The 19,821-nt window shown below is 39.5% G+C and overlaps 2 protein-coding genes across 2 annotated transcripts in view; one reads left to right on the forward strand and one right to left on the reverse strand.

Annotated features, from left to right (window-relative positions):
* Positions 1–11,391, forward strand: part of LOC139939320 (exostosin-2-like) — a 38,989-nt gene extending 27,598 nt beyond the window's left edge. Inside the window, exons 6-10 of the mRNA XM_071935098.1 lie at positions 641–866; positions 1,410–1,593; positions 1,924–2,090; positions 3,047–3,190; positions 4,698–11,391. Coding sequence (XP_071791199.1) covers positions 641–866; positions 1,410–1,593; positions 1,924–2,090; positions 3,047–3,190; positions 4,698–5,042 — 1,066 coding nt within the window. The 3' untranslated portion in view covers positions 5,043–11,391. The remainder of the gene's footprint in view (positions 1–640; positions 867–1,409; positions 1,594–1,923; positions 2,091–3,046; positions 3,191–4,697) is intronic.
* A 161-nt stretch (positions 11,392–11,552) lies between these two features.
* Positions 11,553–17,519, reverse strand: LOC139939319 (probable methyltransferase-like protein 25). The gene is made up of 7 exons (XM_071935097.1): positions 16,942–17,519; positions 15,276–16,226; positions 14,314–14,565; positions 13,219–13,322; positions 12,777–12,870; positions 12,168–12,314; positions 11,553–11,947 (listed from the first exon to the last, which is right to left on the reverse strand). The coding sequence occupies exons 1-7, from the start codon at positions 17,515–17,517 to the stop codon at positions 11,864–11,866; spliced, it is 2,208 nt and encodes a 735-aa protein (XP_071791198.1). The 5' UTR covers positions 17,518–17,519; the 3' UTR covers positions 11,553–11,863.
* Positions 17,520–19,821: the final 2,302 nt, after the last annotated feature.

Below are 19,821 nucleotides of genomic sequence, written 5' to 3' on the forward strand. Positions count from 1 at the left end.
TTTATATGGTTGATTTCGAGACCTCAAGTTCTAAATCTGAGGTCTCGAAATCAAATGCGTTGAAAATTACTTCTTTTTTCGAAAACTATGGCACTTCAGATGTAGCCGTTTCTCATAATGTTTTATACCATCTACCTCTCCCCATTACTCGTCTTCAAGAAAGGTTTTATGCTGATAACTATTTTGAGTAATTACCAATAGTGTCCACTGCCTTTAAACCATCTCAGCTCCCTGGGGAGTATACAGCCTGTGCTGCCAAGTTTGTAGCGCACTGAGCTAAATCAATCACAATAACCATCTCTGCCCTCCAAGTACCCATTTACCCCTGGGTAATGAGAAGCATGTAGTTAAGTGTAACTCGAGGACACAACTTCAATGTTCGCCAATAAGTTTTGTGTTTTACATTTTTATTTTCTTGAGCTAAAAAATTAAATAACTGTTGTCTCTGTCTTTCATAATGGATATAAATTCCAGTTCTTCTCAGAATGAATGTTTTTTTTCCAGCAGAGATTAATCCATTTCGTTACCAATTTTTTTGAAAACATTCCTTCCCACAAAACGCTAAGCTCTGCTCACTAAGAAAGAAAGACCAAAAAAAAGTATCTTTGAGAAAAACTTGCATCAAATTTTCATCCTCCAGGGCCGCAGTAATAGTCCCAGAGGAGCAGCTTTCTGAGCTACCAGAGATTCTTAGTGCCATCTCTCCGTCCCACATCAAAGATCTGCAAAGGCAGGGCCGTTTCTATTGGCAACAGTACTTCAAATCAATTAAAGATATCACCTTGACGACGCTACAGATTATAAACGATAGGATGTACCCTTATACGGCAAAAGATTACACTGACTGGAACGAGCCGAGGCCACGGGTAAGTGAGAAGTTGTAAATTGATTTATAGGGTGAAGAAATTGACAGAAGTTTTTGAATGCTTGAATTACAATTTACCAAGACGTATGCCAAGTGTAAGGGGCTTGTACATGTAGCTCATTGTGGGTTAGAACTAGGATAAGGTCATTGGTGCAATTTTTTACGGGTTTAAAAAAAATTGCTTTTGCATATTTGGGAGCTCCTGGTGAATTGGGTGTATTGATCAAGAATGGTCTTCAAAATATTTGTTTGGCAAAAAGATTATTTTTTTTTCATTTTCTAAAAACTTTTTTTTTTCATGTTGATTATCTTTGTCAAATTAGTTCCAATTTATCATGTAATGGCGTTTTGATCATTAATTGTTTGAAATTGCAGTTAATGAGCTAATAAGCATTGAGTCGACATCCTGCCAATTGACTATACCATGGCCGATATGAGACAGAGGATCCCCCCCCCCCCAATGTTCCCATAGCAGATACCAGACCTTATGAATCGTCGCTGATTAATATTTGTTTTTTGTAATTTCATTTTTTTTTTTGTCCAGGTCGGAGCAATCAGTCCACTTTACCTTCCCCTAATCCCACCCAAATCACAAGGCTTCACAGCCGTGGTCCTGACCTACGATCGAGAGGAAAGCTTGTTTGAGGTCATTCGTCGGATCTCGCTGACCCCCAGTCTCAACAAGGTGCTAGTAGTCTGGAACAATCAGGAGAAAGCCCCACCTGAAGGTAGTCTATCTGGTACCTTGTCTCTTCGATCGGATTTTACTGATCAATCGCAAAGATCAGGGGTTCGAATCCCACCTAATTGATTTGCCATAGCATTTTTGCCCACAGAACTCAGGAAAAGTACTTAGTAATCAGTGTAACTGTAGGGTAAAAACAAATTAAATTAGTAACTATGTGTAATTTGATTACTTAATTTTGCCATACTTGGTAGGAAAATTACCTTAGCCACATTTGTAAAAATCACAAGATACTGCATGACACTTGTCAAGAGTTGCCTCTGTGTGACAGTGGACAATTTAAGAAACTCTATTTGTGTGATTCTTGTTTCAGTCGAGAAGTGGCCCAAGATTAACAAGCCTCTGAAGGTCGTCCAAACCAAGGAGAACAAATTGAGTAATCGTTTCTACCCCTACGATGAGATTGAGACAGAGTGTGTGCTGGCCATCGATGATGACATTCTCATGTTGACGCCTGATGAGTTGGAGTTCGGTTACGAGGTACAGTTGAGCATACCTTAAGATGGTTTACCAAATGATTTGAGATAACCTAGATTCTCTTGACGACTTTTAAGTCTGGAAACACCCAAAGGGATTTGAACCAGAGCACTTAGAGGTGGAAGGCAAAGAAGTATATGTATACCACTATGTATAGTGTGAAGTTATGCACTAGAACAAATGCTATGACCAGTGCCCAATTTCATAGAGTTGCTTAAGCACACAAAGTAGCTAAGCACAATACAAATATGCTTACTAGAATAAGGTTACCAGCCAAATTACCATTCTACATAGTGCCTGGCTTACTAGAATAAGGTTACCAGCCAAATTACCATTCTACATAGTGCCTGGCTTACTAGAATAAGGTTACCAGCCAAATTACCATTCTACATAGTGCCTGGCTTACTAGAATAAGGTTACCAGCCAAATTACCATTCTACATAGTGCCTGGCTTACTAGAATAAGGTTACCAGCCAAATTACAATTCTACATAGTGACAGGTGTTCTGATAATGGTTTGCAGAAAATAACTAAAGCAATATTTGCCGCTTAAGAAGCTCTATGAAGTTTAGACTGGGCTCCTGTCTTTATCCGCAAGGATAAAGACAGGTCCCTGCCACTAGATCCAGTGATTCCATTGGATACAATGATATCATTGGATATGGAGGTTTCCATGCCCAAACAGTACACTGCTGTCACGTCCGCAATAGAACTTGACTCTATATGAAATGACCGAGGTCAAAGGTGAATCTACACGCCAGTTTTGGAGGCAGGTCTCTGGCGTTATTCCAGGCCTTGAAGTGTGACGTCGGATGTTCAGGCTATATGAAGTTGGGCCAAGGATTCTAAACCTTCCTGATGAGTCAGCCACAGCATCCCTAGTCTGGATTTTGTTTTTATCCCAGTAATTGTCGCTCTTATTTTCAATCCATTTCTTTTTTCCTTTTTTGTGTGTGAAAGGTCTGGAGGGAGTTCCCTGATCGTCTAGTTGGATATCCTGCCAGGTTACATCTATGGGACGAGAAGCTGAACAAATGGAAGTATGAATCAGAGTGGACTAATGACCTTTCTATGGTACTTACTGGAGCTGCGTTCTACCACAAGGTATTGTTGACAAAAGATCAATTCATGAAACCTGTTTAGAAATCCATCTTAGCGGCACTGGACCTGATCAGATTACCGGCCAAGACTCCACTAAATTTTTATGCTAAGTAAACAACAGCTAAATACCAGTCACAAGCAATGTATATGGCATGAAATTTTTGCCAGTAACATGTGTAAAATAAGCAAGCTAATTTCGTGCTTAAGCAAATTTTTTGCTTAAGCAGCTCTATGAAATTGGCCCCAGTATTTGCACTGGTGTAACCCAAAATATGCGTAAAATGAATAACAAACCTTTGAAAGTTTGGGCTTATTTGGTCACCGAAGTTGCAAGAGAATAATGAAAGAAAAAACATCCTTTTTGCACAAATTTTATGTGTGCTTTCGGATGCTTAATAAAAGGCTTCAGGCCTGAAGTCTTTTACTATTTGAGTGAGAAATTACCCTTTTCTCAAAAATGATGTTACTTTAGAGGGAGCCTTTTCTCACAATGCTTTATACTATCAACAACTCTCTCCATTGCTCATTACCAAGTAACTTGTTATGCTAACAATTAGTTTGAGTAACTACCAACAGTGTCCATCCAGTGCCTTTAAAACTACAACTCCAAAATGTTTATCATGCTCTGATCAATATATTTGCATTCAACATGAGGACAATTCAATCTGTAGTGCAGAATAATGAAAGTAGCTGGTGAAGTTCTTGTTCATATACAAACAAAATAACCATTCAATAGGTGTAATCAATTTTTTGGGGATTAAAGGCAGTGGACACTATTGGTAATTACTCTAAATAATTATAAAACCTTACTTGGTGACGAGTAAAGGGGAGAGGTTGATGGTATAAAACATTGTGAGAAACGGCTCCCTCTGAAGTGCCATAGTTTTCGAGAAAGAAGTAATTTTCCACGAATTTGATTTGGAGACCTCAGATTTAGAACTTGAGGTCTCGAAATCAATCATCTAAACGCACACAACTTCGTGTGACAAGGGTGTTTTCTTCTTTCATTATTATCTCGCAAGTTTGATGATCGATTGAGCTCAAATTTTCACAGGTTTGTCATTTAATGCATATGTTGAGATACACCAAGTGAGAAGACTGGTCTTTGACAACTACCAATAGTGTCCACTGCCTTTGAAGGTTTGGTTTCGTTTTTCCACTACACCGATGTGTATTGAGCACTTTATACTTTCCAAGTCCGGCTGGAAAACAAAATCTACAGGCATAGTACTTGCAGGCGTGATAGTCTTCAGACTTAAAAGTCTGTTTTCCGATTTTTGTTTGCCCTTAGAAAAATCAGGAACGATGATAGTTATAAGGCCTGAAAAATTTAGTACAGCTTAAACCATGTGTATCCTTGTACTAATGTATATATATTTTTTTTCCAAGAACCAAATATCATGCCTGTACTTGGGATGTGATCCCATGACCGCTGCTCTGATGCGTTGAAAAAACAACCCAAAATGTATACACCCTTAGATAAATCTTGTGTCTCAATTTTCTCCAATAGTATTTCAGCTTCTTGTACACCCACAAGATGTCCAACCACATCAAGACGTGGGTGGACGACCACATGAACTGCGAGGATCTGGCCATGAACTTCCTCATCTCCAACGTCACGGGGAAACCGCCGCTCAAAGTCACCCCGCGCAAGAAGTTCAAGTGCCCCGAGTGCTCCAACATCATCTCCGCCGACCTCACCCACATGGTGGAACGCTCGGAGTGTGTCACCGTCTTCGCGGAGGAGTACGGGATGATGCCGCTGAAGACAGTCCAATTCCGTGCCGACCCTGTACTCTTCAAAGATGACATCCCAAAGAAGTTAAAACGATTTCCCGACATGGGCAGTTTATAGTACTTACTGAATCAAAGAAGAAAAAACTAAGGAAAAAAAGCTGTAAGAGTTACCCATATATATTTTTTAATAATGTTCTAATTATATGTGATTCTAATTTTTAATATTAACAATATTAATGTTTCAGTTTTTATAAGTCTGAATGCACTGGGTGATATTTATCTTCAAGGTGGACATGACAATCTTATCCTCATAATACAGATGGTCTGTTTGTACGGCCCCATTTCATAAAAAAAGTATTAGCAGAAAACACTGCTTAATAAATTTCTTCGCTAAACAATAAAATGAGTGGGGCAACAGTACTGACAATGTAAACTGATTGGAATGTTGGCTGGTAGCCTGTTTTTGCTAAGCAATATTTTCCTGTGCTTAGCAGGTTAATGTGCTTACAGTCTTTATGAAATTGGGCCCATGTTGAGACCATTCTATCAAAGCTAATCATGCGGATCCGAGTTGATACCCTTAGATTTTCTCGAGGAGAACTTCTCTGACATACCCCAAGAATACTCCCTTGGCATTAATTATGTGCCAGCACACTGCATATCATGTGCGATTGTGCACTCATCAAAAACCAATCCACTATGCAATTGCAAAGTACAATGTGCTAAAGCAAAGCTTGAGCACAAAGTGAAACGTCTCGTCTTAGTTTTGGAGTTAAAACTTCATAGAAATATTTTGTGTTTTTATTTGACTTTTTGTTTAGGATAAACGGTTTAAAAACCATTTTGTCTGGTCTTGAGTGCACGGTTTTGGTCGAGATCTTTGTGCTTGTTAAGAAGTTTTAATGCGGGGAAATTACTGGAATGTGTTTTTTTCATGGCTAGGAAACAAACTAGATGTTAAATAAAGACTTATTCAATTGGAAGTCATACTTTGAAACAAGCAAGGATTATCATTTCAACAGGATGCAATGGGAGACTTTTGAGACACAGGCGACAGCAGACATAACATTCCCTTCATGCTCAGCATTGCGCGCGTAGCACTGAGCACGTGCACTAATGACGAGAACTGTGTAAAAGGACTCCCATTTATATAAAAACTTCAAATCATGGCTACTTTTCCATTTACACATAGTGTGACAAAAGGGTTTCCCTAAACAATGAATGTCATAGAAACCCTTACTTAAGTGTGGGTGAAGAATATTTTTAATCGCTTTTGAGTGGAATTATTGAAAAAAAGGAAATACAAATTAATGGTGACATCTGTTTTTATACTTTTTAGTGCATTGGCCTTGCACACTTCCTTCAAGCTCTCCCTACCAACAAAGCTACAGACATGCCCCTTGTAAAGTTAAGCTTGGCTTCCAAACAATGGCAGGATTGGCAGACAAATGTGGGATTCTTGAGTAGTCACACGTATTAATATTAATGAGGCTTTTATCATTCACAAGATATGAATATTCATATCAGATTTGCATATATTTGCATACATGCATGCACTGATTACCCTTAACATAGGATTTTAAAAAGACAAAATCAAGTTCGTTGAAAATTCCGTGGGGACACCATAAACATCATGCCCTACTTAAACTAATCTCTGTACAAACCAGTATTCTTCTAAAACTCCCTTTTTTTACACAGCGTAACTTATTCTGTAGGTATATGTAAATAATATAGTATTTTTTTGGACTGACAACTACTTAATTTAGACAACTACTTAATTTAGATGACTTTCAGAAGTGTTTTTTTATACCAATGTACATGAAACTAATGTTAATAGAGCGATTGGAAGTTCTTAAAGGTCAGTTCACTGACTTAATGTAGACGGTGCATCATTAGGTGTAACACGTAGCTCGTAGTTTTTTTTTTCTTCTTTCAGAAATCTTCTAAATTTTATTTTCTTCATCTGCCGAAATCAATCTAGATTTGAGTCTCTTATCAAATGGATTGATTCATGAAAAGTGTGTGTTTGTATTTAAAAAGAATTACTAACAATTTTGTAGAAAAAAATCCATTTTTTTTTAAATTAAAAAGTTGTACATAAAAATTTATTACCAACCCTCGTTTTACAGTACCTCGATTGTTTAGATTGAAAGATCATTTCTGTCCCGGTCTTTTCATGATATTTGCTCAGAATAAACTAGAAAACATTGTGCAACATCCAGACAATACTTTGTTTGGTTTATAATTGCACAGTGATAAAAACAAATACAGGTTTAATAAAAACCATCACACACACAAACTCATGAAACACTTACCGTAAATGAGGATGTCGTTTTCAACAATTATAAACCCATCTACTCTTGGTAACGTTTTGACCAACCCTTCAAAACCACTCAACTAAAAGGGTTGTGTAGGGTGGCGCAACTGTGCACAGAACTTTGTGTAGGGTGTAGTTGAATATTCCTGATGATATCATGTTGCAGGATGGTATAGTTACCCTACCATTAAAACCGTTCAATTGCATTGGTTATGTGTGGCGGCCATTTGGTTATATTAGAACTAGAGGGCGCACAAGCCTAGATACGCGGCCCGGTGTGCGGCCATTTTGTAAGTTGTTAAAACAGCATCGCATAGCATTCTCATAACACACACACCAACTTGTACAACGTTCTTAGAAAATGGTACCAAGTCTCCTTGCAGTCCCGTTGCATTTGTGCATGCAGCATCACCAGTGTGCCCTCTAGTTCTTATATATAACTCTATGGCGGTGGCACAACTGTGTGGATGGTATAGACGATGTGACCTATGTTTACATTCAAACCGCCCTCTGTTGAAAAAACACTGTATACGTCATGTTTCGCCAGGCAAAGACGTGTAGTCCTGGTAAGATTGCATACACTTTCGAGCTGGCTGCCAAAACAGAAAGGTTTTGCCCGATGGTATGCGCGTGAATCATGTTATGGTTTTCGAGTGACGTCAGAGGTCACATCGTCTATAGTTCAGCCCAGTTCATATTCGCGAAAGCGAATGCGAAGCGAGTTTGACGTGAATTTGACGTCACAACCCTCTTTCGCAGCGATATTTGCAAGGGAGTAGAGCAGAGTTCAACTGCTGCGAATTGTTTGTTGCGAATTTGTGTCGTCAACATTCGCTTCTTATTCGCATTCGCAGGAAGTATGAACTGGGCTTTACCCTATGTTCAAAACCACTCAACTGCATTGGTTGTGTAGGGTAGCCACCTATGCACAGAACTGTGTGTTGGGTGTACATGTACATTTGCATTTTACACATGATATCGTATTGATTGTTTAGTTACCCTATCATTCAAAACCACTGTGGAAGACACTGAATGTCCACACCGTAGGAGGGTAAAATGTAAACTTAGGCTGTGTCTCCGAAACTACGACTTCGGCTAGAAGAATAGGCAGACGCCCTAGCCGTAGCTGTAGCCGAAGTTGCTGTTTCGGACACGGCCTTAGTTATAAAGGTGCCCTGCTTTCTAGAAATAAAATAAACACTTTCCTTTTAAATTAGGTGAAGTAATCTGAAATGTTAGAAGTGTGTCCCTTTTGGCCAAAGATGAAGAAAATGGTGCTATGTAATGTTTTCATTACGACAAACACAGTAGCTGAGGTTAATGAGTTCAGTTTGGCCCTGCCCTGTTGACCTATATAATGTATATATATATTGTTTCCCATGTGTTGGTCGTTGGGGTAACCATGAGGGATACACCTGTTGTCACGGATCGCCACAGGTCTCTGTTCTCTGTCAGGCGTATGAGGGCGGCAGGGTTTCTGCCTGCCCAGTCGCGGATGTTGTCAGACCAGGGGTGGATTTCACAAAGAGTTAAGACTAGTCTTATCTCGATTTAAACTGAGTTACTCGTCCGAACTTAGGACTAGCCATACGTTTTTTATATCTCCTAGGACTAGTCCCAACTGAGGACTAGTTCTAACTTTTAGTGAAATCGATTGCAGGACTAAATTGAGGCTTGAAGTGAAACAAGCCTGGAGCTGTTTTGTTGAGTCTCATTGGTGGCTGCGGCTGCAGCTGTTGCTAAGGGCAGTCTACACTCCAGTGCATGTTGATTTGGTGAACCAGCCATAGCCAATAGCCATAAGCATTTTGAATGCTTGGAAAAACTGGCTTCCCTTAGCAACAGTTGCAGCCACCAATTTGGACACTGCCTTATGCCGTGTCCAAATTGATGGCTACAGCTCAGCTACGGCTAGACTTCCATCTCATCATGCATTGAAGTTTAGGATGTCCTTGGCAACATCCGTAGTCATAGCTGTAGCCGCAATTCAGATACGGCCTTAAACTCCTTTTGACTCTGCTGCAATTTCCATCTTGTGCCCTGTATTCTACACCAAGTCAAACGAAAATATTTTCCCTCTCTTTTCACCAGGCATACACAAAAAAGTCTGAACACGAATATAAGTCTGAAATTTCTCATTCCTGGTAAAGATTTATTTAACCTTTGGGAACCATGCTCCCTGAAACATATTTTTCAAAGACAGAATACAATGATGGCAGTTTTATTTCATACCATATTGCAGGCTGGCATAGTTTATCTTTCATTCATATTGAATGGTCAGACAGTAAGAGGGGTTACTGTGTAAACAGGGCAAAATTTCACAGAACTAATTAAGCAGAAAATGAGCAGGATACCAGTCACAAATTGTACATGTGACATTGTCTTTTGGCTGGTAACCTTATTCTGGTAAGCATAATTTTGTTGCGCTCAGCTGCTTTTTGTGCTTAAGCAGCTCTAAGAAATTGGGCCCAGGGCAAAGTGCGAAGATTAATTGTTATTATTGTCATAGTGATTTGGATTGTGATGTCACACTTTGATTATAAGAATTAATTTGCAGTTAAGATCAATCTTTTCCTCATTGTAAAATCGGCCCCGGATTATTTATACTTCAGACTGGCATAGTTTTAATATCACTACTTAAAACCACAGTGGATGATATTTCAATAGTCGAGAAGTGTATGACTGGGGGCGAATGGACTTAAAAAGCGAGTTTGCAGCTGTACTGTCTTGTGTCATTTAGACAAATCTTAATTAAGGGACAAATTTGAGAAAATGTTTACTATCACTGCCAATTATGATATATGATAAACATGATAATCATTTTAAGTTGTTATAATAGGCTGCCTATATATAGATCTGATGTCATGATAACGTGATTTATAAATTCAAGTTGTTATGTTTTACCTGGCAGAAGGACTACTAATTATTCTATGTACTTATTATTTCTTTGTATCTTTCATATAAACCTACCCCAAATTGGAATACAATTACCTATAGATTGGACTAGACAAACTGAATTAGGGACCCTTTGTAATATCCCAATCAAAAGCAGCCTTAAGCCCGGTTCATACTTCCTGCGAATGCGATGTGAATTTTGACGTCGCAGGGCTGTTTTCACAGAGAATGTTTTGCAGGAGTTCAGCACAAGTCAACTGGTGCAAATTATTCAATGCAATTTGTGTGTATCGCATTTGAAGGAAGTATGAACAGGGCTTCAGGCGCTCTTTGAGCTTTGATTGGTGCTTCTACCACCACAGCTATCTCAATGGGAGTTTATATTATTCCAGTCAAGACACAACATTGGACTCTTTCAAAACCTTGGCTAAGGCCCGTTTCATACTTCCTGCGAATGCGTTAAGAATGCTGACAAATTTTTGGAAATAGTTGAACTGTGTTCAACTCTTGTGAAATCTTGGCTGCGAAAACAGCCATATGACGTTAACATTTGTATCGCATTAGCAGGAAGTATGAACCAGACTTTAGGCCGACGCTAAGTCTCTGGGATTCTTTGGATGTTAAAGCATCATCGTACTGAACACTGCTCTAGAACGAATGCAAGAGGCCCTATTGACCTCCTTGTTCGACATGTACCCAGGCCTTGAACTTTGTCAATTTCCCCCGGTTAAGGGGCTCTTCTATGAAACAAAAAATAATAAAATTGTACTGGAAGCGACTATTCAAGAATCCCCGTTTTGTCAGCAAAAGCACAGGTCACCACAGCAATTGGACTATTTCAAGGCCTGTGCATCGCACTTGCATACACCTATCCAGGCCCACAAGACGCGCATTTTGCGGCTGTGTGTTAGCAAGGGTTCAATAAATCCCAACAGTGGGGTAGTAAGGTTGTTACCCCCACCCCCACAGAAATACCTTGTATAGTAACTTCATTTTTTATAAGTAACTTTACTATTTAATTAAGCTGCATTGTCTCCTGTACTGGCTGTCTTAAACAGATGTGTACGTTTACAGTTTCTCATTTGATGGGATTTGAGACAGTTTTGCTTAAAATACTTTGCTCAGGGTTATGCATTTTACAATAAAATAATGTTTTGTACATAAATTGTAAACAATTTGGTGTCACGCTGTCACTTCTATATATCATCTGCCTTGTTATCAGCCGTCGGTTTCACCAAACTCTTCCTAACATAAGATTAATCTTAGGACTTAGGACGAGTCCCAACCCTGCACTGTAGCATGCAGATCTTAAGATTAATCCTAAATTAGGTAGAGGTACCCATCCTAACTCGAGATAAGACGAGTCCTAACTCTTTGTGAAATCGACGGCTGGTTTTTTTTTTTTGGGGGGGGGAATTCACATCATAATTTTAAAAGGTATTGAAAAAGATTGTATTGTAAAAATCGGTGAGACAAGGTGTTATGTTAAAAAAGATTGATAAAAAATGGCCTTAAACAGGCTATTGGCAAAAGCTTTAAAACTATACACAAGAGACCAGACAACATTTAGGACTGTTTTCTAAAAAATGGGTGGAGGAAATTCTGACCCAGTCAATGTTTCTTTAGCTGAGGGTTGTTCAAATCTAACAAAGTCAACAAAAGAAGATACATTTAAGTTAAAATGTATCAAAAGAAGAACTGCATCATATGACTGGTAGCCTGCTGGGTTAGCTGGTTGCCACGATAGCATAGCATCTTGGTGATGTCACCCGGTCAAAGAGTTGGATTACTGCTGCCCTTCGAACGTTAGCCTTTTGGAGGATAAGAAAGGACATAATGGTTAAACAAAATTCCAATCTTCAAAGCAAAACATGTAATCAATTAAACTTGAAAAGGTAAAAATGAAAGAAAATAACAGGTGCCTCGTCTCGGATTTAACAGCTTTGTCATAGAATTGAAATGGCATCATGGATCTTTTGTTTCTTACTTCTTTTCAACAAAGAAGAGAAAATAAAAACAAAGTTCAGTTACCTGCTCTTGTAGGTAGCAAAGTCTGTCCAACATAATGAGGCCCTCTATTGTTGGAGACAATGCAACTCTTAGTTGATTTAGCGCTTGTAAGTGGCAAAAATATGGCTGGAAGCGCTCCGAATAAGCGATGATGTCTGCATCAGAAAGCTGCTTCAACAAAAGATGACACAAAGAACTAATTATTGGAACCTCATCAACATACTTCCACAAACACCTCAACAATTTCTTGCATGGGAGGACTATCTCCTTTCCCTTTCTGAACTTTTACCTAGGGTGTGTTTTGCATTTGTAATCAATAACTGTTTTGGTTGAAGTGGACATTGAAACAGATTGGTTACGACCGCCAAAATGCACTTCCACTTGTAGGTGTGTGTACATGTAGGTGCCCTTACACTCCAACTTACAGGGAAACAATGGAACAACGCTACCCACCAAGGTTTTCTTTGTATACAAGTGGTACCCCACAGAATTTCTTCAGAAATGGGAATAGTAGAACAGTTATAGCAGGTCCCCACATACCAGACCCGTAAGGGTGCGTGTGTACGTGGTGGGTGAGGATAAAGGGCTATACAAGTTTTCATAAAAAATTGCAAGTGACCGATAACTTACCTTTGAGTCATCAAACTTGAGTTTCTTGAGAGCTTTTCTTGCATACTCGAGGAACGAGTGACACTTTGGAGCAAGCTTTCCAACATTTTCGGATCTGACAAATGAAGTAACAGAAGAAAATTAATGATTTTTGACACAAAATATGAACATAAATCATGATTTATTTGAAAGGCCATCTGATAGGCTAACCCAGGATTAGTCTTTGCCATTTTTAGTGACTTGTCTTTTCACTAGTTGCCAGCTATATTGCTTTTCCATACTTTTCGTTTTTTTCTATCAATAATGTGTAGGTAGAAGCTTTCACATTCATAGCTATGGAAAGCAATGAACTAGCCAGCATGACTACTGAGGCAACATTACAACTGACTCAAAGTTTTAGTGGCATTTGGCCAGTGGACCACTGTCCTCGGGGAGACATCTGGCTATTAAAAATGTGACAAACCTTTGAGGGATTCTGAAGTGATCTCGAAGTAACACTTGGAGTACACTTCGATAGAACAGACCCATCGCTGGTACCACTTGAGTACTTGCAATCCTATCTGCTGCCTAAAAAGAAACATGGGAGGCAAAATCATAACAAACGTTCAGTTAAAGGATTTGGGTACCTTTTCAAAATGTCCACAGATTTACATTAAACTTACAGGGTTTGAAGATAATGATAGTGGAAAGCTTCAAATATTACTTACTGAGGTGCTGTAGTTTGTTGAGAAATGAGTGAAACAATGTCATGAAAATACGTTTGTAAATGATTAAAATAATTTTCGTCTCATGAGACGAAAATTATTTTCATGACATTGTTTTACTCGTTTCCCCAAAACTACAGCACCTCAGCACGTAATATTTTCAGGGAAGCTTTCTACTATCATTATCATTAAACTGTGTAAGTTTAGTGTAAATCTGTGGACATTGTGTTTTTTGTCCTACAAAAGTTACATACACCCTTTAAAAGGCTATGGGATTTGAGGCATTGCAAAGTTGGTCATTTGGTTTGCGGTAACTCCATCTACTTGCCAGGTAGATTTTGTTCTTAATAGAGAACTGTATTGCGTTATATTCTACTAGCGCTGAGTAGATTTTGTCAGGGTTCAAATTAACAAAAGCCTGGTCGCCAAATGCAAGTAAAAACAGCAGCAGGCCTGTCAAAACCTTTACTTTAATAGTCCGCCGGGCGTGTCAACAAACAAGTTTCTTGTCACAATAAATAAGAGGTACAGTGGTAAAATCCCAGAGAGATGTTATTTTCTCAAGGGTTAAGAGAAGCTAGAGATTTAGAGGATGGTGTATATTGTTGAATAAAGTGAATGCCTTGAAACAGCATGCTCTGTCAACCTTTGTGACATTGACCCAAAACATTTTGGGTCCGTCACAAATTAAAAAAATTACTTTTCAGCAAATTCAAAACAAATGCCTTATTAAAGGGTTGGGTACTTTTTGTAGGATACAAAAAGCAAAGCAAACGTCCACATATTAAACTTTAAGGCTGTCCCCTCCCCTCCCTGAGCGATATGGAGTTTATTTGGGTTTTAAGCCAACTCACCATACACGCCAATATTCGGGCTGGTCTGGCAATTACAGTGCCCTTTGACCTCATGAATTTGCTCATGGGAAATCCAAACACCTCTGGTCTCGGACCTTCAACATGCCAGCCCTCCGTCTCAAACCTCTCTGTGATTTGGTGGTAGCAGCAGCCAATATTCAAGAGAACCTTGGCATTGTCATTGCGAACGAAGAGCCTCAACATCGAGGGCGCAAGATCACCACATGTATGGAGACCCATCAACATGAATGGCTGTTTAAGAAGAAAAGTACAATCAAATTGTTATCAGTCATAATTGTACTACATACATGAGCAGTAGCACACATTTAGCAGAATGCATACAGTATTGGTAAAAGTCTTGGTTTTTATCAAGTGTCATAGGTTTTACCTCTGTTCAAGTGGAATTGCCCATCCTATTCCTGTCATAGAAAAATGTATACAGACACTTGTAAAGGGTTTTAATGTGTACCCAAGCTACAAGTTAACCCCACCCTTTTTAGATTTGTTTTTTTAAAGCCATTGGACCCTTTCGGTAAACAGTATTGTCCAAGGCCCACACTTTGTGTACCTCAACTCCTACATGTATATGAAATAACAAACCTGTGAAAATTTAGGCTCAATCGGTCATCGGAGTCGGGAGAAAACGGAAAAACCCACCCTTGTTTCCGCGTGTTTTGCCGTGTCATGACATGTGTTTAAAATAAATCCGTAATTCTCGTTAACGAGAATTTATATTGTTTTGCTGTTTTCTCAAAAAGTAAAGCATTTCACCATTGCCTTCTGTAAACCCTGTAAGTTATTTGTAAATCTGTGAACTTTTATTTTTTTTGGAATCGAAAGGGTCCAATGGCTTTAAGAACATTAAAACACACAGCGCAATAATGAACCTTGGCAAACTTCATTCAAGGATAACCAAAGAAGGTTGAAACTGAGTCAGTCATATTGTCAATGCAGCTACTTACAACTTCACTTTCCGAGTTTGGCAGCTGTTTTCCAATTTCCTGAGAAGTTTCAGCCACCATACCAGTCAGGCTGGTCGATGGTTTAACAAACGCTGTGACAGGGCAAAAAGTTGCACTGCTCTCGGCCAACGCCTTTTTACTGCGCTTTTTCATCTTTCCTTCCCTGCATTTACGAATGTTATCATCCTCAGTTGATACTTGTATTTTTGAGTTACAATTACTACTTGGGCGAGTTGATAGATTTGAACTGTGTGAATCTTGTGACTCTGTGCTAAAAATATCTGCTGATATACAGTCTAAAGGTTGGGAATCAGAGACGTGGTGAATGTCTTGTCTCTCTGATGGGATCTCGTGCTTCTCATTACTTATTAGATCAATCTTTTGAAGATCTTTAATCACATCGACTTCAGAATTGGTGTTTCCAATCTCACTTAACGTGTCGGGTGATTGTTCAACTGCCTGTTGAGCATTCATGACTTCACAGTTATGCTCATTTACAAATCCGTCTGATTGGCCAAGGACGCTGTTGGCATCTGAGGCTCGGATGTCCTCTGTAAGTTGTTCTGTTACCACCGCAGTTGTTTTTTCAAAGTTGACTTCTGATTGGTCACTCCCCACATGTTTATTCATGGTCTTATTTAACCCAGCATCAAGTGATGCCTGTGCCATCTCAGCTGTAGGACCATCAAAATCTTGCTTTTTCTTTAACTTGAGTGCTCTCTTGGTGTAAACATCCTTGAAAGTATCCTTCCTGATGTCCGGTGGGGCCAACCCCTGTTTAATATTCATGGTGTGCTTTGAAATCCCCTCCCACTTCTCAAGTAGCTTTTGGCTTCGTTCCCTTGCACCATGAGTGTTCGAGTCGGATGAGTCAATGCCGATAACATCTAGACCATACTGAAGAGTTAGATAGTTTCCAAGATAGCCTTTGCCACTGCCGATATCAACCATCTGTGGGAATAACAGTTCACAAAGGTTAGACAAATTTCTGTGCCTCAAAAGTATCATGTTTTTCACAGTAATTTCTACTGTAAAGAAGTCAACTAAACAGACAACCAAGATGGACACTGATGTTACTTAGACCCAGTGACTAGGGCGCTAGATTCCTTCTTTCAAAATTTTGACATTATCGGATTCCTTTTTTCAAAATTTTGACATTATCGGTCATCTAGCTAGATGACCGATCATGGAAAAATTTTGAAAAAAGGAGTCTAGTGCCCCAGTCACTGGGTCTAGATGTTACTTTAAATGTGATGCACCCTCCTGTTGATTGTCCCTGACCCGTTGCCAGATCATCATGACTACAATGATCATGATGAAACTCCATTACTCCTAGTAGTAGTAGTACCCGGACTCTACGAGGTTCGATCCGCTACTGTAATAGCGGACTGAAACTTAGTTCTAGGAGTACTTAGTTCTTGATAAAGAAACAAAAAGAAATCACAACAGACTTTTTTCATTGATTGTCCTTATAATAATTTATAAAACTTCATTATTTATTTTTACTTTTGTAGCTCCTAGTCCTACATCCTACAAGTCAAAAAGTTTTAAAATAAAAACAATGTTTGATAGGCCCTATATGAAGAGAAAAAGACAAAAAATAAACTCTCATGAATGAATGTTGGAAAATGGTACTGGCACTGGATAAGTCTTTTGTTCTCCTGACCTGTTGCAGATGATGGATCTTGGCCAATCTCGCAGTGAAACTTGACATCCTTTCTACCTCATGACACTTCTTCATGTTCATCAGTGCTCTTGTGTGCACCAATAACGTCTCTTCCTCCACCGTATGCGTATCCGATGATGAAGTTGACCTCTCCATCTCGACATGTGTCTCCTCAATTTCATTCAAAACATCTTCACGTTTACACAACACATCAGTATTTTCTAACCGATTCTCTAAACATTCATTGATGAACTTTTGCAAGCCCGACCCTTCTTTGTCTTCACACGCTTCCTGTGGCTGCCATCGCCCTGCGGGAAGCCCAGCCATATCTTCTTCAGAGAGGTGCACAATCTCGTTGACAACATCTTCAGAAAAATGGGGGACGATAATTTCCTCCCACATTCTGTCGGTGAAAAACCCAACGATATTCATCTTTGCTATTCGATGATGGCGCTCCATGAATAGGGTGAATTTTGCAAGTGTGTTCTGAATCCTTCGAAGGTTTTCACTATTCACTTCGCTCGTCATAACTGCGGATTCTGTGCCACTCGTGTTCTTCTCCATGGGCGCAGCCATGTTGAAACAGCTGTCCGTCTTGTTCTCACGGGACAGAGAGCACTGTGTCGTCGATCCCCGTGACTAGTTGCCGTGGGAGGGAACCCGTGAGAACGTGGTTGTTTTAGCAAATGTAAGAACATAAAAGCAATGCAGTATAGGGAGGCCAATCCCACAAGGGTGTGGTTCTCATTGAACCGTAGTGAAGTTTGATTGTAACATTCAACTTCACGTCATTTCATTGGACCTGGGACTACTTCTACAACTATGAAGTTCGTATTGTCTCCACGATAGCGGAACGAACATCACAGTCCTAGGAGTAGGCCCTAGCCTGGGCCTACTGCTGAGGTACATCTGACTAGCCTAACTGATGAGCAGCAAACAACTCCCCCACAAAAGAAACAAACAACAACAAAAAAAGAAAGAAGGAAGCAAATAAATAATCAAACAGATTTAAATAGCAACCAAACAAAAGGCCTCACCCAAGCAAACAAAAACGAACGGTATCAAAAGTACAGCGGCCTATATACATTGCGCACAATATGATCTTGCTGCCTCCTCTATGTTAGAACTCATATTATAAGTAGTTCATTTTGTTTACATGCAGATTCCTATGAATATTGTATGGCGACACTACCAGTACAAGCACGCAACTGGGCCCAATTTCATAGAGCTGCTTAAGCACAAAATTTTGCTTAAGCGAAAAAATCATTGCCTAGTAAAATCAGATTATTGGCCAAGACTCCACTCAATTTTTGTGCTAAGTAAACAACAGCTAAATACCAGTCACAAGCAATGTATATGGCATGAAATTCTGGCCAGTAACATGTGTAAAATAAGCGAGCTATTTTCATGCTTAAGCGAATTTTTTGCTTAAGCAGCTCTATGAAATTGACAAAGGACGCGTGCCCGCCGGCGCAGACGAGATTAGAGTGACATTGATCCAATCAGGGGGCTTTAAATGCCTTCACTCCAGTAAAAAGCAACACACTGCATCATGGGCGGGACAGGTGGCGCAGACGAGATTCTTTACATTCTTCGGAGTGACATTATCCAATCAGCGGTCTTGAATGTCATCACCCGTGAAACGATTTGCATTGCTATGCAAATGAGAGATCGACAACTGGTAAAGAGCAACACACTGACTGCATGTATGACGTGTCAGGTGGCGCAGACGAGATTCTTTACATTCTTTGCAGTGACAGTTATCCAATCAACGGGCTTTAATCCCCTCACTCCTGGAACGATTTGCATTGTTATGCAAATGAGACATGATCATCTTTGCGCTTTTATTTTTACCACTTTTGCAACAGTCACTCGTACCACTTGCTGCAGTTCATTATACGGACAGCAAACAGCATGCAGACAACATCATCAATGGACTACAGCACTGGACTTCACAACGGACATTGAACAGATTTGTATTTCTGTTACAACTTTTCTCAATTGTTGCTTTTAATAGACAATTAAGTAGTAGATTAAGGGAGATATTGGAGGACTCGACTAGCCATATTTTGAGAGCAGTTTATACTCATTTTACTCGTGAGCTCTCAGAATGACACCGGATGACCTTCTTTGGCCTCTCCTCTAAGCCGGGCAAAATTCGACGAGAAGATTTGTTTACACCTAGAAAGAACTTCTTATATAAAACAACAAACTGGAAATTTCGTAAGTTCCACAATTGTTTTTGCTGTAGTAGTGGCAATATTGCAAACTCCGACTGAAAACTGAACATTGGATTTGAGCATAATTGTTTTCGGCCACGCGTTGAGCTCAGTGCGTATCTTGAGGAGAGAGTCAAGAGAAACTAAATACGGTTTATTTTATTGTCAATATGAGACAATTCACGGCGGAATAACTGATGAAAATGTGCAACATGGCAACCATTGCTCACACCAATATCACAACCTTGAAGGGAGGTGAAGTTTGCGGTCGACCAAAGAGTTCTTCTCTGCTGTGTGGATGGATGGACGGCACTCGGCGAGTTTTCCTGTTGACGCTCCCCGGTGTGGGTCTTTTTTAGTCAACGAGTGAATGCCGAGGAGACACTTTGCACGTGTCTAAAGAACGACCTGGCAAGATGCGTTGGAAGTTTCAATGGATGTCAACTAGCCCGGTTGAAGGTTTCTTTGGAATATGTGGTATGGATTTTCTGAAGAATAGGAGATCTACAATGCAAAGGTATGACAAGATTTTTCGGACAGCAAAATAATGGTAAGACATCTATTAACCCAGTTTTCTTCCCAATAAGTAGCAAGTATTTTTTCTCTATTACAGGTTATCCAACAAAACAAACTTGTTGATGTTGTTGACACACTATAGTTT

This window comes from Asterias amurensis, chromosome 7, assembly GCF_032118995.1.
Source record: "Asterias amurensis chromosome 7, ASM3211899v1".
NCBI classification, from domain to species: domain Eukaryota; kingdom Metazoa; phylum Echinodermata; class Asteroidea; order Forcipulatida; family Asteriidae; genus Asterias; species Asterias amurensis.

What these genes read in the sequence shown, in the direction of transcription:
- LOC139939319 (XM_071935097.1), bottom strand. Translation starts at nt 17,517, where the DNA reads ATGGCTGCGCCCATGGAGAAGAACACGAGTGGCACAGAATCCGCAGTT. An exon ending in AGATCCATCATCTGCAACAG is followed by an intron (nt 16,227 to 16,941) that starts GTCAGGAGAACA and finishes TTATTCCCACAG; the next exon opens with ATGGTTGATATCGGCAGTGG. An exon ending in CACTTCAGAATCCCTCAAAG is followed by an intron (nt 12,871 to 13,218) that starts GTTTGTCACATT and finishes TTCATTTGTCAG; the next exon opens with ATCCGAAAATGTTGGAAAGC.